Source organism: Podarcis cretensis (assembly GCF_951804945.1).
Source record: "Podarcis cretensis genome assembly, chromosome: 7".
NCBI classification, from domain to species: Eukaryota; Metazoa; Chordata; class Lepidosauria; order Squamata; family Lacertidae; genus Podarcis; species Podarcis cretensis.
This window is the reverse complement of record NC_137176.1, coordinates 35,230,730-35,255,644: the sequence shown is the minus strand read 5'-3', so window position 1 is coordinate 35,255,644 and position 24,915 is coordinate 35,230,730. Positions and strand designations below refer to the sequence as shown.

At 40.8% G+C, this 24,915-nt stretch overlaps 1 protein-coding gene across 6 annotated transcripts in view; it reads left to right on the top strand.

Moving 5' to 3' along the window:
* Positions 1-24,915, top strand: part of KCNG2 (potassium voltage-gated channel modifier subfamily G member 2) — a 50,608-nt gene that overhangs the window by 18,474 nt on the left and 7,219 nt on the right. For 5 of the 6 annotated variants that reach the window (XM_079983791.1, XM_079983787.1, XM_079983786.1 and 2 more), the window contains one exon: positions 17,400-18,232. In XM_079983791.1, coding sequence (XP_079839917.1) covers positions 17,477-18,232 — 756 coding nt within the window. In that variant the 5' untranslated portion in view covers positions 17,400-17,476. Of the gene's footprint in view, positions 1-5,060; positions 5,180-17,399; positions 18,233-24,915 lie in introns of those variants that run through there. The other variant, XM_079983789.1, reaches the window with a different exon arrangement.

Below are 24,915 nucleotides of genomic sequence, written 5' to 3'. Positions count from 1 at the left end.
GGCTTGATATGGAGCTGAGTTTTGGCCTAGTTCTTTCACTGATGTGCAAAACCATAACATCTGAGCAATGGGACTAAGAAGGGACACATTCAGCCCCAGCCTGTGAACTGAAATTCAGAAGAAAAGGTTTTAAGAAAGCGTCAACAGCTTCTTTACTTAACAGTAGCACGTATTTCAGTTTTCAAACTCTTAAGGTATGCTTTACCAATAAACAGCATCTGTTGCAATATTCTTTAAACAATAAAGGAAAGAGTATAATGAGTTCCTTTCTTTTTTAAACATGGCTAGTTGCTTTTGGTTGTTTATAAATAAACTGCATAGATGGCAAACTTTGCAAGTTTGCATCTATGTAACAAGGGATATAAATTTAAAACTGCTAATACTGTATTTATAAAATTCTTTATAAAACCTGGGCCCTGTTGGACTGTTGCTATGCATTAATCTGCCACAAACTTTTTATAAGGACTTCTGTATTACAAAGAATTCTAAAGTAAATCAATTCCTGACAGATGCTGAAGTATTGTGTACTCTCCTCTAATGCTGGATTGAGCAGATGAGACCAATAGTGGGTCTAACGGCTGCAGACGGAAATGAGGGACAGATGTCAACCTGGGAAGATCCTAAACCTCTGCTGCTTATACCCATGCATGAGAAAGGCTTCAGGGATAAACCCTGAGGAAAAATCCATAATTTGTGACTAAATCATGGACAAAATGAAAGATTGAGCCAGTGTGGAGGCTCTTAAATAGTAACTACCAAATATGCTGTTCAGAAGAGTGACTATTGTTTCCTTTCAGACTTGTTCTATGTCAGATTTCTTGCAATGTGCTGAAGCTTGTGTTTATATTATATTCTCTTCATAAAATGGTCTACTGTTAACATAATCATGAATAGTTAATAGGTTTCCATTGTCATTTTGGCAAAATCATGAGAATGCTAGAATTTCTAGATATTTCCCCAGTGAGCAAGAACAAACTGGGCCAAGTTAACTCTCTTAGCTTTATCTTATCTTTCTTGTGAAGGCAACGAGGATGGGCAGGGATCCATCTACATGTGCCGTCTAGTGTCCCTTGGAGCAATGGCTAATAAAGCCATTTTTACAAAATGGGCTCAATAAGGCATTTTTAAAGTGTAGTTTAAAATACCTTATTGAGTCTACCTTCAATTAGTAGTATGGCTTTCCTAGATTACTGTACAATAACAGAGTGATGTATGGTGTGGAAGGCACACACTCAAAGATGGCTCTCAGACAGGAGTTTTTGTCTAGGCCTTGATAACACACACACACAATCACACCCTTACACTGTGCTGGTAAAGGTTTGGGTTAATAAGAAGTGCCTGCAGCTATAAAACAGGAGATAGGGGGCTGGTGAACATTTAAGTCTCCTGTGTTAGTTGTATATGTAATTCATATAGGAAGGAATTTGGGTGGGTTTTTTTGTTTTGTTAACATGAGGAAGCATTAAAAAATGCCCAACCTCCTGCTGTCTACTCTGATATCACACCTTTGTTACCTTGTTCTGCTGGTGGTGTAGCTTATAAGTCCTTAAAGATCTTGTACTAAATAGTTTGTTGGAATATATATAGAGAGTGCTATAGTTCTCTTATAATGGCAATGGCGCCCACCTGCATTCCAGTGAGTTCTGGCTGAAAAAAAGCCCTGGAAATCAACCAAAGTACCTGTGAACCTACTGCAAGGTGAACAAGAAGATCTGGATTGTTATATCAATTCTGTATTTCCTTGGTTTATATTGTTTAGCAATCATAGTTAGATCTCAGTTTCCTATCAGTTATCTATGCTGGCTTAATTATCTTGTTAAAAATTATTTGTTGATACGACTGATGGACTCAGATGCTTCTTTGAGAGGGCTCCAAATCAAAGATAGACACTTATTAAACAGAAGTTTTAAACTTAGAAAACTTTATCACTGAGCAGTGAGGTACTATATGGCTTGTATATTATGGGAAGGCCAGCTGTGTGGTTCAATTTTGTGAAATTATGCCCCTAGGTATATCTTTGCAACCCCACTCGAAAAATGATTGTACAAGCCTCGTGAAGGATGTATATGGAGAATAGCGAGGCAGCTTTTGACCTGCAGATGATTGCTGATGATGATTCCAGTTTGACCATAAGATCCTTCAGGGAATTTGCAAGAGATTAAAGCGGGAAAGAAAAACAAGCTTCTCTTCTTTACGAAATGATTGCCTTTGAGCTAGAGATCTCCAAGACATACAAACTAAAACAGGATGTTATTTATATGAAGCTACTTTCCAAAAATGTTATGGCAATCTCTCAAATAAAGCTGCACGCATCCATTGTCTCTCCCCACTGCCCCTGATTTTTTCCCTTTAAAAATTCTGAAAATCGTGTTACCAGCCATCAATAGCCTGAGCGGCTAGGCTACAAGACTGCCAGCTGCCTTGAATGAACATGGAGCAAGTCGTCCTGGGAATAAGAAGGCTTGATGTCATTCTGTCACTACCGGAGAGAATTATGCAGAAAAAAAGCACGGCTACCCCCTATGCTTACATAGGGAAAGCTATTTTTTTCCCATACAGTCTGGCCTTGGGAGAGATGGGATGCTCCTAGGTGGACTTACACTGTGTTCATTCAAGGTTAATGGCAGCAAGGAGTCCTCTGTGCTAGCTGCTCAGGGTATGAGCAGCTATTTTCAAAAGTTTTAGAGAAAAAAATGGGGGCAGAAGAGAGGCAGCAAGGACTAGATTTAATGGGTCTGCCCTTCCTAAGTAGCCGGCTTTACTGATTTTTTCCCTCCCCTTTGTAGCCCCCATGCTACTTTGAAAATCCCTACCAAACTTTGCAGTTTTTGTGGCTGCAGTGAGAGGGAGTCAGCAGTCTGAAATTGGGAATCTTGCATAAGGAGGTACAATATTTTGGGATTATTTCCCTTCCCACTGTACCTCTGCATGACACATCTCTGGCCACCGTGTCTGATAGTTCCTCCTCACATCCTTGCTAAATTGGGGGGCACCCCTTCTCATTCTGCTCAGAATGGGCCCTTAATTTCTTTCCAAGAGTTCTGTCCTGAAAGCTCCACTCTGTGCATTGATTTTTGTAGCCATCTATGTTCTGCGTCCAGGACTGTCTTCTCCCACATGAATATACTCAATTTTAAGATCCCTTGAGAAGCTCTTATTTGGGTCGCCCACCCCTACCCCCGGTGGTGGAGTTATCAGAACCGGACCTTCTCAACCAAGGCTTTAGGAATTCCTCTTGTGGGGTGAGGGAAATTAGACTGTCTCCAATTTTTTAGTTTTTTGAGGATGTTTGGTGTGACTTGAGTTCAGAGTACAGAGTTCTCTCTGCTGTTGATCAATTCTCTTGACTTAGTGTTTTGTATTTTATTATGTTTTAGTTGTTGCTTTAATACGTGTTTGGTATTTAATGCTAGTGTTAGGAAACCTCTGAAGACACACGGTTCTCCTTGGCCTTGAAATGCTCTTGTTGAGCTGCTGTTGTTTTGTGGTTTACTGCTGGTTTTATCTATTTGTTGTGTTTTATTGTTTGCTTTTATCTGGTAAGCTGCTTTGAGAGGGCTTTTGCCCTAAATATCTTCAATAAATAACTCAAGTAAATAAGCTGCCTCTTAGCTCCAAAAGGGTGGGGGGAGGTGTCAGTATTTTTGAAAACATTTGTTTACTATTCCACAATAATAATAAAAACGTTATGTGCATGTGTAGGATATAGCTTTATGGCAATGTTGGAGAACCTGTGGCACTACAACTTGCATTATTCCTATCAGCCATGCTGGGATAGGGCTGATGGAAACTGGAATTCATTGATATCTGGAGGGCCACAGATTTATCATAAATCATTACTTCATCAGAAAATCTGAAGACGATGATAGGGGCAGCTTTGCAGATATTTGATAGAAATAAAAAGCAAGGCTAGGAAATGAGAAATGTAATGAAGTGGTTTATGAATAGCAGTGAACTTACGGTTTTGGACAATTTTAACTATAGTGCTTACATAGCATAAAATTAATAATATTAAGTAGGCAACAATTGTCCTTTATCCTTTGAATATGACGGTAGCTTCCTTGCCATCTCATTGTTGTAAGGAATAATTCATTGTAAATGGTTGCATTTTCACTTGTACAGCTAATATATATGTGAGATAAATACCGGTATATTTAATGGCAAGTTAAGATGGTAAATAAGAATGCACGCTGGGCCCACATTCAGTTTATATATTTTTTGTTCTCAGGGTCACAAATACGAGAATTAGTAAGACTTTGATGTTAGAAAAGGGGAAATAGTAGCACTGGATCTTAGTAGAGGAAATTTCACAAAATGATAAGCAGTGCTGTTTAAAACGATAAGAATGGCAGTGCAGAGAAAGCACCGGATTTTCTTTTAATCTCCATTTTTTATTTGTAACAACAAAGAGATAGTAGTATCAGAAAATTGGGAATTAATTTTATGCTATTTTAGACCTAAGCTGTATAAAGAAGGCTGATCGTCGAAGAATTGATGCTTTTGAATTATGGTGCTGGAGGAGACTCTTGAGAGTCCCATGGACTGCAAGAAGAACAAACGTATCCATTCTTAAGGAAATCAGCCCTGAGTGCTCACTGGAAGGACAGATCGTGAAGCTGAGGCTCCAATACTTTGGCCACTTCATGAGAAGAGAAGACTCCTTGGAAAAGACCCTGATGTTGGGAAAGATGGAGGGCACAAGGAGAAGGGGACGACAGAGGACGAGATGGTTGGACACTGTTCTCGAAGCTACAAACATGAGTCTGACCAAACTGCGGGAGGCAGTGGAAGACAGGAGTGCCTGGCATGCTCTGGTCCATGGGGTCCCAAAGAGTCGGACATGACTAAACAACAATTTCAGCTGCTACTGTTTCATGGTGTCCATCCCTATCTGAATTTCTCAAATAAACTGTATTTCATTAGATTTAATAATAGCTGCATGCCTGAATAGAACATATTTCTGCTGTATCTGAGCATGTGTAAAACTAGAATGAGGTCTAAGTGAATGCCAGCAAAACACACACATTTTTTTCCCCTATTCATGGTCCTTCCAACAAGAAAACGTCTGCAACTTACTCAGGATACAGAGAAAGTATCAGTCCCTTGAATGCTCACCCTGCAGCAAAATATGCTTTCCATTACTGTTTATGTAGAAGTGAATGAGCACTGTGTTAAATGGGTGAGTAGTGATTTGACAGAACATGGTGCATGTTTGCCCATGTTACTCTTCTTAGTCAAGCATCATACACTAGAGGTATAAGCAGCTCTTTGTTAAGAATTCTTTTGATATTATTTTTTATCTACTACATTGCTTTTAAAAAATCAATAGTGTATAGTCTGGGGTTTTGTCCTTTATCTAGGATTTAATTTCTGGAGTTTTTGCCTGAAAGACTTCGATTCTTCTATTATGTCATACCGTGGTGCAGCTGCTGCTGCTGCTGGAAAATTAAGAGTGCTTCAGTTGATTTTCTTAAAAAGTTCTATCCTCCTAAAACATTTTAGATCTACCTGTGTCCCAATGGGAGGCATCTGCTATGCAGAAAGCTAGGAGCTTGATTGTAGGCACACCATCTTTGCATTCATCTCTCACACTTGAGATAAGTTCCTTGGTATTTTCAGTGTCGATTTAGGATTGGAATGGAAGCATGCAGTGTTTTAAGTGGGCCCAATAATGTGAATATCTGTTGAGTAAATAACATGAATGTTCTGTAGGTAGGTAGGGACACCCCCCCCCCCCAAAAAAAAAAACCATTCCGTAATAGTCTGTAGGTATATCTATTTGCATGGATGGATAAAATATTAATTTCATAAAACTGCATTGTTGTGATTCCATTTTATTTTGAGCCTGTGGCCTAGCTAAATTGGAAAGGCCCCTGCCTACCTTTTACAGTATAGAACTAGCTGCTTTCAGGTACTGCATTTAGCGGGTGTTTGTTCCAGAACACTGAAAAGATTAGAATCCATAGTGAGCACTGTATTCATGGGGGGGGGGGGGGAATCAGGCATGCATACCCTCCAACAGCCTGGGAACCAAAATTAGGAAGATCCTGAGCGAGACGAGACCAAAAATCAAGAGGAAAAAATGAGCACATTTCAGTCTGGCACTCTGGACTGAACGCTGGACTGAAAAATGGGCTTTTTTTCTGGACTGGCATTCAGCTGACATGTTCCAGAGTGCCAGACCAAAAAATGGGACATTCCAGGATCCAATTAGAAGCTGGGATTGGCTTCTATAATTTCGGGATGTCCCACTTAAATCAGGACTTCTGAGCGGTATGGGCAAGGCAATCTTGAATTGTTTTGTTTTGTAGGCAGATGAAAGAGGATATTGGTAAATATTTAATGAAGAGGAAAATTAGTCAAAATCTTAATAAAGATACTGAAAAATGAGCATATGTGATTAGATGATATTATGATGAGGGCTCCTCTGAAGAGGTAAATGGTTTTGATAGGTTTAGGATGGTAACATTGGGTTGCAACTGCTAAGATTGCTGTGATCCTTTGATTGGTGATTAGAAATCACAGGTGTATTTGGGGAGTGTATAAGAAACGTTGCTTCGCAACCGCCTCTTTATTTTTGAGGCTGAACCTATGCACATTTGTCTTTCAGTCAAGGCCTATATTTTCAGTTGGAACATGCATCCCTTCATTTTGGGTTCCAGTGAGGGATACTTCCAATCTAAGGACTCAGCTAGATTGGTAAAGAAAAAGTGTTTTATATGCATTGTATATGTGATATAACACTGTGACTCCAGATGGCGTTGTGGAGTCCCATCTTTCCCTACCAGACTTCCCTGTATGAGTTTACAATGCATTTAACGGAATCACTTCTTTGACATGTCTATATCCAGCCTAGGAACCCCTTTTAAATTTCTCCAAAAGTATATAGATAAAAGTCTCAGTCCTGCAAGGTCTGGTGCTGTGCAATTTTCATGCATTTAAAAGGTATTTGTGTCAGATATCCAAAGTGTCTCAAATTCATATTCTTCTCTAGGGATTGCCAACATGGTACCTATGGGTGCCTGTAGAGGCTTTCTCTTACACCCTTGGTGCCCCCTCTCCCTGCTGAAAATGGAAAGTAGGCTTGTAAGAAGCATTTGATTGTGGCTGACAGAATAGGTTGTGGTGAATGTAGTGTCCATGGGAGTTTATCCAGTTTGGAAATGGGCCCAAAGGTTGGCAACTGATACTCTTCTCTATTGGACATAATGTGAGCCTGCTTGCTTATTTGCTTCTCTACGTTTTACATTTACTGAATAAATAATGATATTTACAAGCCTGCAGCTTGGTTTAGAAAACAGGAATGGAAAAGATAAAATTTAATGCATTTCTCATGCCTAGTGCAGTCCTCGTTTTAAGAGGTTATGTGTGCCTCTTAAACCGTGTAAAAAGTACATAGGACTGTTAAGATTAAGACCAACATTCTTATTGCCAGTCCTGTGTAGCATTTATGTCTAGCTATTCAGATTTATTTAGAATGGTTAAATGGGTTTTAATTCAAGCTGTTGTTCTTTATTAAATATGGCTTTGTGCATTATGAAATGTGGATTCGTAAGATTTGTGCATTTCCAGGGGGAAATAACCCTACCGTCCACCTCTTCTGTAACCTGGTGGAATGGCTGCTGCTAGGTGACAAGTTAGCGAGAGGTAGAGTCAAAGGCCGTTAGTGTCTCAGCAGAGCCAATGGAATTGTCCTGCTTCTTATCTCTTCCTCTGCGGCAGCCGTCTTTGAGAGGTGGGCTTGGGAGGGAGAGTATATCACCTATTATACAAATGGCAACCGCAAGAATGCTGGTTGGTTATAATTTGTAAAATAGTAGAGTTATGGTTCAGTCCCTGGAGTTTCACAATTGACTTCAATATAGGATGTAGGCTTTAATTGTTATGGCTCAATCATGAATATATTTTACTAGGAAATAAGCTCTGCTGATTTCCCATCAAACATCATATTCTACATGTATATCATCTTTCCTCACTGATGCATTCTTCCTAGAATTTTTCATGAGATTACTTGCCTGTTGTTTCCCTTCCCACTAATAGTGACAGCTTCTGTACGTACACTGCTAACCACAAAATGATCTTGGCTTATGATAATATGTCAGACTTCCGGTTTGCATTCTTTAGTTGACCACCAGAGGTTTAGCAGAATGCCCTTTCTGCCCACACCCTTTTGAAATAATTGTAAGCTTATCCACTTTTATCCACTATTTTCCTTGCGCTTTGGTTCCCTCATAGATCTTGCAGCTATCATTTACCACCACAAAAATGCCCCCATAAGCACTACGCAGAGCTAGCAATTTACTGTAGGAGTTTCGTGAATCTTAAAATACGGGAAGGCATTCACATCTCTCCCTGTTTTTTTACAAAAGGAAGTCATTTCAGCTTTTACAATGTCAGCTAGCTTTATAATGTGCACTGCTAACTATATAGAATCAGCACACAGGGCTCCAAGTACTTTTCTGCTGTTTTTAGTAAAAGATTAGGGTGCCCAACATTTAACTGCTTTTGTTCCTTCTGTCCTTGCATATGGAAAGTTCATTAACACCATATCGGTGACTTAGATTTTAGGTTAAGCTAATAGAGCTGACAGATATGAAGCAAGCAGAATCTTAAAAAAATCAGCCTATACAACAGTAAGATAAAATTTACAATTAAAATTATTCATTATTAAAAATGGGATTAAAAGTGTGTCATAATTTACGTTCCTTAGGCAAAAGCCACAAGTTTTCTGCAGGTGCTGTTTAGGTTTTTAGATATTTGTCCTAACTAGGGTTGGGGAAATTTTTTTTGATTCAGTAGGTGAACCTACCTAATTCACACTTTCTAAAACATAGCCATCCTTCAACATTCATGCTTCTCTGAATTTTGCAATGCACTTCTCCTGCCAAAGAATGAACCTGCTGAGTTAAGCCAATGGCCCATCTAGTCCAACATCCTGTTTTTACAGTGGCCAATCAGATGCCTGCTTAGAAGCCTGCAAGCAGAACATGAGCACAACAGTACCCTGAACACTTGCAGTTCCCAGAAACTGATATTCAGAGGCATACTGCTTCTGACAGTGGAGGTCGAACATACCCACTGTGGCTAATAACTGTTGATAGCCTTGTCCTCCATGAATTTGCCCATTCCTCTTTTAAAACCATCCAGGTTGGTGGCCATCACTGCCTTTTTGTGAGAGCAAGTTCCATAGAAGAAGAAGAGGAGGAGTTTGGATTTGATATCCCGCTTTATCACTACCCTAAGGTGTCTCAAAGCAGCTAACAATCTCCTTTCCCTTCCTCCCCCAAAACAAACACTCTGTGAGGTGAGTGAGGCTGAGAGAATTCAGTGTGGCTACCCCAAGGTCACCCAGCAGCTGCATGTGGAGGAGCGGGGAAGGGAACTTGGTTCCCCAGATTACGAGTCCACCGCTCCTAACCGCTGCACCACACTGGCAGTCTCAATTACAAAGCAAATAGTTTAGCTATGCCCTGCATGAATAAGTACTTCCTTTGGATGTCCACAAGTTCTGGTAGTATGAGAGTGGGAGAAAGAATTTTCTCTATCCGCTTTCTCCATGCCATGCAAATTTGTTACCAAGGGAGCCAGGATCTCTTTACACCTTGGACACACCAATGAACTTCTGCCCACCAAGGAGATCATAGAATCATAGAATCATAGAATCATATAGTTGGAAGAGACCACAAGGGCCATCGAGTCCAACCCCCTGCCAAGCAGGAAACACCATCAGAGCACTCCTGACATATGGTTGTCAAGCCTCTGCTTAAAGACCTCCAAAGAAGGAGACTCCACCACACTCCTTGGCAGCAAATTCCACTGTCGAACAGCTCTTACTGTCAGGAAGTTCTTCCTAATGTTTAGGTGGAATCTTTTTTCTTGTAGTTTGGAACCATTGCTCCGTGTCCGCTTCTCTGGAGCAGCAGAAAACAACCTTTCTCCCTCCTCTATGTGACATCCTTTTATATATTTGAACATGGCTATCATATCACCCCTTAACCTCCTCTTCTCCAGGCTAAACATGCCCAGCTCCCTTAGCTGTTCCTCATAAAGCATCGTTTCCAGGCCGTTGACCATTTTGGTTGCCCTCCTCTGGACACGTTCCAGTTTGTCAGTGTCCTTCTTGAACTGTGGTGCCCAGAACTGGACACAGTACTCCAGGTGAGGTCTGACCAGAGCAGAATACAGTGGCACTATTACTTCCCTTGATCTAGATGCTATACTCCTATTGATGCAGCCCAGAATTGCATTGGCTTTTTAGCTGCCGCGTCACACTGTTGGCTCATGTCAAGTTTGTGGTCAACCAAGACTCCTAGATCCTTTTCACATGTACTGCTCTCAAGCCAGGTGTCACCCATCTTGTATTTGTGCCTCTCATTTTTTTTGCCCAAGTGCAATACTTTACATTTCTCCCTGTTAAAATTCATCTTGTTTCTTTTGGCCCAGTTCTCTAATCTGTCAAGGTCGTTTTGAAGTGTGATCCTGTCCTCTGGGGAGATAGCTGTATATGTGACGGACAGTGCTAAATACTGGGGTAGGGTGGGGTGGAAACCTGCACCTCTGTTGGCAATCTGCACAATTGTTTTTTTAGTTTTAAGTTACTTTATGGACAGCCTAGGTTTTATTTAGATAAAGGAAAGGAGGAGCAAAAACGTGTACAAAAATGCACATATGATGCTAAAGTGTGCATAAAAATGCATAGTGAAGATAGCATTAAAAATGCATTATATTAAGGGAAATTGCTTTGGAAAAAATATGTGCATTAGGTAAAATTGCACACAGAAAGGATATATTAGGAGTAATTCACCCTAAAGTGCTGATGAATTTTCATGAGAACTTTTTTTAAAAAAACAAAATGCATACTGATGTGAAGAACTGATCTTCAGATTGGAAAAATGAGAAACAAGAATTGACCAATTTATCCACCCCTAGTTCCTACTCAAGAGTTCGTTTCCCTGCTTAACTGATTCTTATCAGGAGTATGAAGTAGGAGCTTTCCGAGTTTTCCTTTCCAAAAAGGGGAAAGTGGTGATGTAGCCAGTAAAAGCATGGTGGGGCACTGCCACTCACTTTACCTCTAGCCAGTAGCATCACTGCTTCTTCTCAGGAGACAGAGAACCCTTGCATAATTGGTGGTTCCACTGTAAATAGGATTGTTCATGCAGCCTAATTTGCATGCAGGCTGTTTCAGGTTCATGAGAGCCTGTCTTGCTGCTAGGGTCAGATGAACACATTTATGTTGTGTTCTAAAACCTTTCTCAAAAAATTGATTGGATGGGGCAATCTATATTTCTCCCATCTACAGACATTTGATTCAGACAACACACTAGATGTATGTGCATGCATGGAAGGAGAAGAACTGTCTCTAAGAACAGATGAGAGTTTTTGAGTTTGTGTACTTAGATTTTCCGGGTCATGGTTGCTGAATGGATGTGCATGTGCCTTTGGTACAGATTCCTCTGAATGCATCTCTTTTTTATATCATGAACTAGGTCTCACATTATGGTACAGCATATCTCTTAGTAACATCTGTTCAAAAGAAGGTGCTTGGCTGGTTTTTTTGTTTGAAGGAATTGAAAGCGCAGATTATTTCCCCCCAATTGTAATAGGATTTTCAAACATGACACCATTGATGGGGTGAGAGGAATAAAAACCTTGGCAAGCATGAAGTGGGGCATTTTGAACTGACACAGAGTGATTTCAATATGTGTAGCAGAACAATATATGCTTTTTGAGAAACAACATATCCTTTGCAGCTGAAAATAAATGCACAGAAACAAAACCCTGTCACTCACAGAGATTTTTTACAAAAAAAGGCCTCTATAACAGGTTCAGTTTGTTATTTCTAAAGAAGAAATTATGGTGTTTTCTTCCATCCTATTGCATTCCAAGTTGGAAGTGGAAGGCAATTTGACATATTTCCAAACAGATGAATGCTCTTTGTATAGAGGGCATGCCCCTTTAGTAATGAAGCCTTGAAAATTATACTTGAAATGTGAATAACCAGCTTGTGTTTTGTGAAAAATCCCTGATTATTCCTCGAACCAGAAGATTTGTTTCTAAACTCATCAGTTACAAGGTAACCTTCCTATTTCAAGGGTCCCTGGAGAATATGACATGCTGACGACTTATGCCCTGATGTTGCTAGAATGAAGTTCTACCGCCATTTGCAACAATGAGGCATTTGCCTAGCTATGTCTGCCTGAAGCATGTTCTTTTGGCCTTTGGCCTGTGGAGTTCTGCAGAAACACAGCCATGACCTCTTCTCACTTGTTACAACCACAAATTATTAATTAGCCTCTGGTTCCAACTCCAGCAACTATTGCAGGGCAGTTGAAATGTGGCCTTTTGGAAAGGGATTACACTGGACATAGCAGTGGCACAAAGCTCTTTGAATGACTGCTGTAAAACCACTCTACAAACTCACATTCACAGACTTTCCTTTCCTCCTCCTCCTCCTCCTCCTCCTCTTCTTCTTCACATTTTTCTAATGTGGCATCTTCTTCAAAGTAGTTTATGCCTACAAGACTCACTCTCAGGCAGTTGTTTAGTGGGTGAGCATGTGGAGATGTTTACTATGGTTGGTGACTTCCCAGAGGCCGTGATATTGCGCTTCTAACAAATGAAGCAAGTGAGGCTTTTCGTGAGGCATATTGATAAACTTAATGGAAAAGCTTCACCTGCTTAATTTGTGTATGCCACACTATACAGTAAAAGGTAGAAGATGGTTGTTAAAAAGATGGCGACCTTAGTCTGTATCTCAGACACACTGAGATCACAGCTATCAGTCGTCAAGTGTCAACCAGTCCTGGGGTTTCCATGATGTTAATATGGCCCAATTATATTGGCCCAATACAGATGACAACTCACTAAGCAGTAAGGTTTTCCCTGAGAGAAGTAAAAAAGTGGAGACTTGCTCTAACCCATAATAAAATAATTTAATGCCCTAATGCTCAGATTACTAGATTGAGGTTTGCTGTAGGAATACCTCTAAAGTTACTTTTCTTGTAAGTGATGTGTGATAGAATTATTGTATGGTAGTATTTGGTGCCGTGATGCAATTGTATCTTGGGGAGCAGTGCCAGAAAATAAAATAAGTCCTGCTAGCATAGATCTGGGCATGTTATTAGTACAGGTATCTCTACTTCTAATCCATTTCATTTGCAGCATCCTATATGATACACTTAGAAGCTTTTGCATTTTAGGTTAGTGATGCAACTTCAGTACTACCCAAGGTTTGTCCTCAAATCACCGTACTTTTCTGTGTGTAGGACACCCCCATGGATAAGACACCCCCTAATTTTTGGGACTCAATATTAAGAAAATGGGGGGAGATTATCCAGAATGGGAGAAATGCCGGAAAAAAGCTCACCCAAATTCCAAACGCTTGCGATCGAACGCAACGTAGAAACCTCCTATCATATTTCCGATTGACACCAGCAGCCGCCAGTCCCACGTCCAATTGCCGCAGCAGAGCCCAGTCACCAGCAGCCATTGTCACAGCAGCGCCCAATCACAAGCAGACATTGCCGCAGCAATAACACCAGTGACAATCTACTACTCAAGACAGAAATCATTTCCCTCTGCACTACCCATGTTTAAGACTACCCCAATTTTTAAGTGTTGTTTTAAGGTGAAAAAACATCGTCTTATAGACGGAAAAGTACGGTAGCTTCTGTGATGTTTCGCTACTGCTAGGGCATGAATCAATCAATGTTATGACAGTGTGATGTAGAAATTGCTTATTGTGAGTAATAATGTTTCCTAGCTGATGCTGTTATATGACACTAATCACTGCAGGCTACCATATACTCCGAATGAACTCTCCTATTTCTCTGGAGAGAACTCCTCACATTCTGGTTTTTATGTATGTTTCATGTTTGTGGCTTTAAATCACAACAAAATAAACTGTGTTTTGAAATGCATTCTGTCCCATGGGACTCTTGCTCATAAGCTTGAACAGGCTTATGGTATATTGTATTCTGATGTTAGAGAAAGAATTTTATTTGTATGTTAACCTGCAATTTATGTATCTGCTTTCAAGCTTGTTTTAGGTTAGTGTCATATTAAGAGTAGAATGGCTCTTATTCACAGACATTTGCCTTGATCAACCAAAAGAGATTTGTATGTGGATGCAGGCTTCCATGTATGCGGCTGATAAATATAGCGCTGCATTAGTATTCATATTGCAAAGTTCCTCTGAGCCCAACTGAACTGTTTGGATGCTCCTTTTGATCTAGATTAAGGGGAAGTAACATGAAGAAGTTAACTTCAAGGTACAATCAACATGTTAGGTAAAGGTAAAGGGACCCCTGACCATTAGGTCCAGTCGTGACCGACTCTGGGGTTGCAGCGCTCATCTCGCTTTATTGGTTGAGGGAGCCGGCGTAAAACTTCCAGGTCATGTGGCCAGCATGACTAAGCCACTTCTGGCAAACTAGAGCAGCGCACAGAAACGCCATTTACCGTACCTTCCTGCCGGAGCGGTACCTATTTATCTACTTGTACTTTGACGTGCTTTCGAACTGCTAGGTTGGCAGGAGCAGGGACCGAGCAACAGGAGCTCACCCCGTCATGGGGATTCGAACCGCCGACCTTCTGATCAGCAAGTCCTAGGCTCTGTGGTTTAACTGGTCAATTATCTGTTAGCAATGCAATGGATTATTATTATTTTTTTCAGATATAGGTACTCCAAGACTGAAACTTGTTTGGTAGGAAGAAAAAGGGCCAGAGTTCCATGAGAGTCCCCATCTTCTCTGGCTATCCCTGGCTAAAGGCAGATAGCAGTTCCTGTATTTTAGAACCAATGTGGTACCCTCCAGATGGATTTGAACTGCAGCTTCCATCTTCCCTGACCACTGGCTACATTAGTCAGAGATTATGGGAGTTGTAAGTTAACATCTGGAGGACACTACCTTGGCTACCCCTGCCTTGAGAATATAGGTTGGGGCCATAGGTCAGTGGATGTAATTTTGCTTCCCACCTTTATATTTTGAGTCATATTTGGCAGCAGGAAACATTCCATTCATAACAGCAACAAGTGCTTCAGCAACTTTTTAGCATTTCCTCCATGCCTGTGTTTTTAAAATATTGGGAATTAAATTATCAAGTGCCTGAGGTTGTCGAGTGAAGATGTAAAACAGCTGTAGATCTAATGCATTTTTGTCATTAAGTTTATATACACAAATGAAAGACTATAATCGTCACTGTTTGTGGAATGGAAGTAGCAAGCCAGACATACCTGTAAAGTAAAATATACACACATCAGCATTCATGCCAAAACAAGATTGTTTACCATATTCTTTTAGGTGTTTAGATACATGGACACTTGTTCTAAGTATGCTGAAATGGAAAAAAGAATTCATGTTCTGGTCTTCTCAACTCTTGAGATACAATGCAAGGAATACATTGGAAAGATGGCACCCACATATTTAGCTCTGAATATTTTATCTTAGATGAAGCATGCAATTGTGTTGACGGTGCCCTTTCCTAATGTAAGTTGTCTGGACTTGTTTGTTCTTCATGCACTTTGCAGTTATGACACTTGCTGTTTCCACTCCACTTGTGCTCTGCATTGTGTGGCTTAATTGGTCTAGGGCAGCTTTTTGTCTCTTCATTAATACATTTATGTTGTCACAGTGACTAAACATTATTTCGTCTTGTGTAGTTTAAGGAAGTTTAGGTAAACATTATTGTTTAGATGGTTTGATTAAATTACTTTAAATGCTTAAAATATTTTTAGTACATGTACAAATAATATTTTTAAAGTAAAGAATACACAATACAGTGGTACCTCGGGTTAAGTACTTAATTCGTTCTGGAGGTCTGTTCTTAACCTGAAATTGTTCTTAACCTGAAGCACCACTTTAGCTAATGGGGCCTCCTCCTGCTGCTGCTGCTGTGCCGCCGGAGCACGATTTCTGTTCTCATCCTGAAGCAAAGTTCTTAACCCGAGGTACTATTTCCGGGTTAGCGGAGTCTGTAACCTGAAGCGTATGTAACCCAAGGTACCACTATATAATAAATCACATTCCACAAACTTACATCAGTATATCTCACTAGTTAATGGATGGTTAGAATACCTTTTGTCATTGTAGATGAGCTTTAAGGACCACTTACTGATGGTGAGTGGTGATTGCAACTCAGGATGATCGCAGTCCGAGCCAGGGACAAACTTTTGGTCCCACACGGCCTTGGGGGGGGGGGACAAGACTCCCTTCTCCTCTGGCCATGTGGGTTGCTGGGGCATGTATTTAAATGGAGCTATCATGGGCAAGTAAAGGGGCATGGATTTCATTGTGGACCTGAGTGAAGACTTCAGCCTCTAGTGTTCACTTGGGTCTGCTCATGAGGCATATAAAGAAGCATCACCCAGACTCACCAGCTCAGTTGGACCTGGATTCCCTATCCTCCCATCCTATGTAGCATATGGTCCTGCCTGAAGGTGAGAGGGTAGGTCCTTCATAAGACCTTTCTATGTAAATAGTTGGTTGCATATTCAGAACCAGGGAGAAATGTGTCTGCAGACAAATTGGGCCTGTCAGGCAGTTTTGCCTACCTCATGGCGGGTATCCTTGGGCTGGAGCCTTAATCTAGGAGGGGGGGCTGGGAGCCCACCCACTCCTGCTTCAGGTAATTGGGGTTAACCCATTAAAGGGGTCCAGGTGCAGGTGCTCTCCAGATGTCCAAAGGAGGCCAATGGGCCATGGAAACATCCCCCCCCCCCAGCTGAATGACGGTCTTAGAGGGATCACCCGTATTGGATGTATGTCACATAGCGATTCTTAACCCAGGACAGACCCTGCAAAATATTAAACCAGGAGTCGGGCTGAATGATTCAGGATATAGTGGTACCTCTGGTTATGAACTTAACCTGAAACCATTCTTAACCTGAGGTAACATTTTATCTAATGGGGCCTCCTGCTGCCAGCGTGAGATTTCTGTTCTTATCTTGAGGTAAAGTTCTTAACCTGAGGTACTACTTCTGGGTTAGTGGAGTCTGTAACCCAAAGTGTTTGTAACCCAAGGTGTTGTAACCCGAGGTCCCACTGTACATACCCACTGCCTATGTCAAAGCCTACTTACATTTGTAATCAATAAAGTTGTGGTCTATTTGAACCCAAGATGTTTGTCCAGTGTGTCTATTGTATCATCCCATGCTTTGGACCTTGCTGGCTGCAGGTCTCCTGCTCCTGATCCTGCAAGCTTCTCTTGCAAATGATGTGCCATTGCTTATTTTATGTGCTACATTCAGATGTTCAAAAATCCTGTTTTCCTTTTCTCTAAGGGCAATAGGAAGTTAGAATGATCCCAGCAGAGGTGCTCAAAGTTTTAAGAAATGCAGATGAGATTTGTTTTGTCATATAAAAATGCTAACTCTGCCACTCTTGCTTTCTTTTTAGACTGGCCTTTTGTGTCCCCACCAGTCAAGAAACTACCATTTCTTTGAATAGGCTAGGCACCCCCATGAACGTAACAAATGTATCAGGAAATGGCATTGCTCCCTGGGCCCACAGATCCCGAATTCACCTCATATTCTTACAACAACTTGGAGACACTTTGCGAAGTGCAGGCAAAGAAAGGATTCTTCTACAAAAAGGCCACACTTCTGCGTCCTGGGGAAGACTTGTGTTGCTTTGCCCACCGAGAGGACCGAACTGCGTATGTGATCATCAATGTAGGTGGCATCAAATACAGAATCCCATGGACCACATTAGAGAATTGCCCCTTGACCAGGCTTGGGAAGTTAAAATCGTGTAACAACTACGAAGAGATCATGGATATCTGTGATGACTATGATGTCAATTGCAATGAGTTTTTCTTTGACCGCAACCCGTGTGCCTTCAGGACCATCATGACTTTTGTGACGGCTGGGAAGCTCAGGCTCCTGAGAGAAATGTGTGCCCTCTCTTTCCAAGATGAGCTGGTTTACTGGGGGATAGAAGAGGAACACCTGGAGTGGTGCTGTAAAAAAAGGCTGAGACAAAAAGAGGAAGAGATGGCGGAGGCTGCCCTGTTTGAAGAGGAAATGCTAGCTAGTGAAGAGCCACAATGTGCCTTCGAGGACAGTAGCCGTTTGCAGTTCTGCATGAGAAAGCTCAGGGATATGGTGGAAAATCCTCACTCGGGGATCCCTGGAAAGATCTTTGCTTGCATATCCGTTTCCTTTGTTGCCATCACTGCAGTTAGTCTCTGTATTAGCACCATGCCAGATCTCAGAGAAGAAGAAGACCGGGTAAGTGAACAGAAATGCATTTTATAAAAAGTAATGATGCTGAAAATAACATAAAGTGCTGGTGAAGTTTCCACCTCATCCCCAGCATACATCCCAATAAGTCCATGTTTGGTGCATCAGTTTCTGTTTTCTGTAGATGAAACCTAGTACATTATTAGGGAGATACTAAATTTCAAAAATTAGTTTGAGCAGATGTCTCCCAAAGTTCTGTTGCCTAGCTGCTGCTGTTGTATTGCAACCTTTGGTTGGATCAAAAGGTTCTCTTCTAGTGACAGAAAGAGCTTTGAGAAATTGAAATGCCGTCTATGTAAGCAGAGTTGACCGAGACTTGCTCCTTGATCCAACGTGTGTCTACACAGGCTGCATACACACAACAGTTCATTCTAGAATCAGTGGAGACTGAGTACTTGCATGTGTACAAAATTCTGACAAGTTTTAAGTGAATTGTTTTTCAGAATTCTTACTTAAAACCTTACAAAATTTAATATGCTGTTAGACCTTTAAAATATCCCCTTCTAAATTGCTTACAAAGTTTGCCGCTTCCCTCAGCACAAAAAAGACCACACATTTGGTAAGTTTAAGACGGTTTACTTACAAACTCTTCAAAGTTCAGATTTCATAGGCTTTCCTATACAGCAGCAAGAAAAGACAGGCAGTATAACTTAGGTTCCAGAATGGTAGGAGTTTCTAAATTATTTGTATAGAAACACAAAGATGGCTTGCTCCAAGTGGTCTAAGCTTGGAGCATTCTGCTTAGACCTCCTTACTGGTAAGGTTCACAGGGCAGAAGGATGGTGGAAAGTGGGAGAACAAAGAGTTTGGTAGCCCTTCCTCTCAATGTGAGCGGATGTGACCTGGCTAAGCCTAGCAGGACAGCTTGCTCTATGGTGCTTAACCCCTTCATTCATTAATCAGTGTTAAGCATGTTGGTTATATGAGGCTGATTTATCTCACACATACAGCCTGAAGCACTCCAGAGGTGATTATGTCCTCGGGCAGTGACTGCTGACAAAGTTTCAAAAGTAATTTCAGGATAAAACAAATTGTCTGTGATAATAAGCTGGTATAAAAATGTAATATCCTTGAAGCAGCATATTATTGTAACTGATGGTGACAAGCAACAAAGGGCAAATAGTTAATTAATTAGAGCAGTGATAAACTGCTTATTGATATGCCAGGGCAAAGCATAAAATGGAACATCGTTTTACTACATATATCAAAATCCTAACCTGTTGCTGCCATACTACAAAGGTTTGATTTTCAGGGGTCTGATTCTGCTGTAAAGGGGCAGCTGGTGGCAGAATCTCATGTAACTGCAGATTCAGCAGCAACCATTGACGTGTTGTCCTGTGAAAGTGGGGGCAAGACTCCTTTGCTTTTTCAGACCCGAGGCAGCCATCTAATACTTAAGGTGGTATTGGGAAACTAATAGAAGAGATAGGCACTTCTTAATACTTTTAACCAACTAAGCAACCTCCTGCCTGCTTCACTTGATTAATAATAATGGCTTGCTATTAACTGTCTTCTGACCACTGTTTTACACAGCTGACAAGCAAATAAATATATTTATTTGTCTGTCTGCTGTTTTGTTTTGTTTTTTACTAGTTTAGTACATCTTTTCAATATGCAAGTTCTGACATCTTTTTTTTACCAAAATGATTTGGCTTTGATTACCCGTTGCTTTTTAAGAAATACTGACCTCTGCATCTGGTTCTGAATAGCGGAGAGAAAGAAGAAATTTGGTTAACAAAAGAAACTTTGCATTTAATGTTCACCAATTCCTCCCCCAAACTAAGGCCGAAAAGGAAAGAAAGAAGAAGCTGCCTAGCTGGCCTATTACTTATGCAGAGAAAGGTACTGTGTGCCCATATCAGCGTTTATTATAATGGGAACAATGCTGTTTAAGTAACATCTGTGCAAAGGAGCCTCGCTACTAGATTCTCTTCTCAACTTACAAGTGAAAAACTGTTGCAATTAATGAAATTTTAATAGGAATATGTGGTTCAGTAGTCTTGAATTGGACACTGTGTTAGAGGAGGAAGATTTGTAGGTATTAACCATTATAACTCATACAGAGAACTTGATACTGTCGGATTTTTTTTATTATTATTATTTGCATTATACTACACATACTTTATTACACTTCCTGTTTTCCTGTTTTGTGCAGCAGCCATGGTAGGAGATGCATGTGAAAACAAGTACTCTGTTTTAAGAATTGGGAACTAGAAGCTTTGCTTCATAAAACAAGCACAGACCTTGTTTCACATCCAACTGGCAATTTTACTAAAATGGTTTCTGTTGTTTATATATCATTTTGATATATAATCTACTGTAACTAAGTGAATCAGTTTAGGCTATAATTTGAGGATCCAAGAAGTCAGAAATCTGTGCCCTGGTAAGTCATAAAAATATGTGGAACTACCTTTAACTAAGTAAACCTGGACTCAGCTCTCTAATGCAGTTCTCTAGCCACGCAGTGTATACAGAACTGCATATACTGGGGTGAAGTGTCCATAAGAATGTGTATATTAGTGAAAATAACATGCAAAAAGGCATTATTTTAGGGGAAATTGCATACAAAAGTGTATGTTGGGATAAATTCTCACGCAAATGTTGGTTAAATTTCATGAGGACTTTAAAAAAATCTCAGACTGATGTGGAAATGTGGAGAATTGAACCTAGGGTTCAAAAAATGAGAAACTGAAGTTGGCATATTTGTGCATCCCTACCGTCTTCATCTGTTTTGGTAGACCATACCTACAAAAATAATAGGAAGTGCTAAAGTACCCTTTACCAGTACAATATACGGACAAATCTGCACTCCATAGAAAAAAAAGGATCTGTTTTCTGACATGAATGAGGATCACATAACCAGAGTCAAAACATGGAGGAAAAAATTGGATATGGAATTATGAAAAACATTGATGATGATGATGAGAGGAAGGACTATGATGTTGAAAGCACTTCAGAATTCAGACCGTCGGAAGCCAAAACAAAAATTATTACAATTTGGAAGACAATTGGACTTTTTTTTTTAGTTTTTTTATTTTCATTGGATTTGATTTGATATGTTAATTAGATGTTCTAATTGGAAAATTAATAAACGCTTTAAAAAAATAAAAAAATACCCTTTACCACAACTAAGAGCTGGGACATAGTGCTATAAGGACTTGTGAGAATACTGCACCCAGGCTAATATGGATTTAGGAGTTGCCACAGTATGGAAGCAGCTCTGTCAAACCAACCTTGCAAAGAAAATGACAGCCTAACATTTTAGGCAAGTGGTTGCTTTATAACCTTTGTTGAGAAAGCTCCTGTCAATTTGTGTCTTTTCAATGGTAGTGCTGGGACTAACAGAAGAGGGAATGCCTTTGCCAGTATTGGCACAGAAGAGCGAGCCAAAGCCAAAGCTCGCTCCAGTTGTATGTTTTCAGTCAAAATGATTGGTTGCTGCTTAGTTTCATGCAGTAGGTCACTCATGAGCCAGATGACTCACTTGAAACAGACTGTATCTAAGAGGAAGTGTTAGGCTTCTAGTTCACTGGCAGGAAGCATGGCTTAGAGCCTCATCCTTCTGGCTTCAGCAAACATTCCTGGATACAAATTAAACTACAGAGGGTACCACAAATATCCAGGACACTTTGCCATCTTGAAACTGGAAACTTGATTTTAACGGGAGAGATATTGCAGGAGTGTGGTTTTACTGATTTGATACTGCTTACCCACATCTCAGCCCCACAAAGCATTTGTGCGATGATCTTTGACATGTAGATCTTGATGGCTGGATTGATTAAATTCTCCACCCTCAAGTGGAAGAACCTGTATAGCTGTCCAGTAGAGGGGACAGATACAGTGGTACCTTGGGTTACATACGCTTCAGGTTACAGACTCCGCTAACCCAGAAATAGTACCTCGGGTTAAGAACTTTGCTTCAGGATGAGAACAGAAATCGTGCGGCGGCAGCAGGAGGCCCCATTAGCTAAAGTGGTGCTTCAGGTTAAGAACAGTTTCAGGTTAAGAACGGACCTCCGGAACGAATTAAGTACGTAACCAGAGGTACCACTGTAATAGCTTAATTGCATTCACATGGGGTTTCCTTGAAATCTTTTCATCAATAAGTAATCCTAGGTATTTAAATATATGTACTTGCTCGAGTGTATGACCATCTAATGTCCACTTGGACTCGGTAACCCTCTTACCGAATAGGGCAACCTTAGTTTTGGCATATTTAACTTTTAGGTGTTCTTTTTTACAGTTGGCCAAATTTGACCAGCATCCTTCTGAGTCCAGTTTTGTTGAAAGAGAGCAGGACTAGGTAATCAGCATAAAGCAAAATGGGCACTTCACTGGTTTTACTGTACAGCACTAAAGTCAATGAGAGAAAATGTTTTTCTGATATGGGTTTGTTGACCATGCTCACAGTAGTTCTATCTTGCATTCACTTCAATTTTCTAATTCTCCTTCTCAGTCCAAGCCTTTAAATATGAACATAATTATGTGCCCACATCAAGACTTGTCATAGTTTCACAGGGCCAGATATAATCCTTGAGCAGGATTCAACTAATGTTGGGCAGACCCCACGCCCAAGGACTCCTGCTTGCTCAACAGGGCTTTCCCCGCCTCTCCTCCCCCATGTGCTTCCCAAAATCAACTCTAGGAGTGTTGGGAGAACCGCCAGAATGACACACACGGAGAGGGGGTGGGAGATTGTTCTGACAGGCAAGCCAAAACATTTGCCCTGGCAGAAGGGTCACGTTAGTGTGGCAATGGGTTCCTCCTTTTGCATGCTTCTCATCATACATACAAAATGGCACAGTATAATTTTTAAACATGAATTGTGAAAATGATGTATATACCTATACATCTTTCTTTGACTGGGGAAAAAATGGAGTTGGATTCTGGGGTCATTATGGCTTGAGAAGAGACGATAAGATTTCGGGATCGTGGGGCTGCCATGTTCTGAACTTATGCTAGTAGACAAATATTGCAGTTGCCTGGAATTCCTGTGCAGTTGTACAAGCCTGCCAATTAAAAAAAAAATCATATACAGTGGTGCCCCGCAAGACGAATGCCTCGCAAGACGGAAAACTCGCTAGACGAAAGAGTTTTCCGTTTTGGAGGTGCTTCGCAAAATGAATTTCCTATGGGCTTGCTTCGCAAGACGAAAATGTATTGCGAGTTCCTGAGGGGTTTTTTTCCTTTCCCCCCCCTTTTTCTAAGCCGCTTATCCGCTTATCCGATAAGCCGCTAAAAGCCACTAAACCACTAATAGCGCTAATCCGCTAAGCCGTCAATGGGCTTGCTTCGCAAGACGAAAAAACCGCTAGACGAAGAGAATCGCGGAACGGATTATTTTCGTCTTGCGAGGCACCACTGTAATGAAGAAGGGACAATAGTTACAAAAAGAGCAACTGTGTAGGAGGAGCAGAGTCATGTGGGCTGGTCCTTTTCTCAATTCCCTGTGTGTGTGTGCTGGAGCGGGTGCTGCTGCCGTGTGTGGGGATGTTGGGGATGGGATGGCCCATGTGCCCTTGTCTCCTTACCAGCAGGAATGCCTGCATAGTGCTGTTGAGTGACCTGAATCTCACAAAAAGCTAGTACTTCTTGGTAAGGTGCATGGTTTCGTACAAAAAAAAAGGTGGAGCACAAATAGTGGCAAATCACAGGGTGCTGCAGTGATTCTGTCCCTCCTTGTGTCTGTTATCAGGAGCAGATTTTCATCTTCTGATGCGGAGGCCTTTGCAGGCTGACCACAGAATCATAGAATTGCTGCAATTAGTTTGAGGGAGAAAGAGGAATGGTGACAAGACTCCACAGCAGAATCTTCTTTGTTCCTATATCAGCTGCAGTTGTACTTACTGTGAAAGAAATCATAAAACTTCATATTTCGGGATTTAACTGGTGACTTTTAGTATATATATGAGCTCTGTTCAGCTCTCAGTATCACCTTTATTGTGGACCAGGCGTTTTACTCTGAACGGATTAAGGGGATTTTTTTTTTTACTGCTGTTATCCAGTCATTATATTATTGGCTCTTGTGTTGCTGTTTAAATGGAAAAAATATCAATTGACTTAAAACATTCTGAGTAGGATTAAACATAGTTGTTGGGAGAAAGCAAAGGCAAAAAATAAATAAATGTGGAGGTGTTCTCTGACAAGTGCTTTAGTTATGTAAGAACACCTATATACAGTAGAGCTCTGGCATATTTTTCAGATGTTATGACTATGCACACACAAGTATCGACCTGTGAAATCTGAGTAGATTTCCCCTGCTCACTATATTTTGCCCATTTTCATGTGCATGCGCCCATTCACTTCTGTTGTATTTGTACACATATCTCGCAGTTATGGAGAAAGTGCTATGCGTGCCACAGATCTTCCCATAAGGAAGAATGGTTTTTTTAAAAAAAAAAATCACCAGGCACCTCCATTCATGCTTTCTTCTGAACATATACAGGTTAGGGGATCTCCTCAAAACCCTCCCAGGTGCATTCATTGTCCGTGAGTTTGACATCTCAAAAGTACTAGAGCTGTACTATATTGAGGCAGTGGGGAGGTGGAACTCAGCTTGGAGCTGCCTATTTATTATATTTTGTAAGGGCTCCCTTTGGTAATTAGCCCTTCATCCCTCTCCTGTTATATATTTTGTTGGCCTCCAGGGATGTCTGAATATCACTAACCTT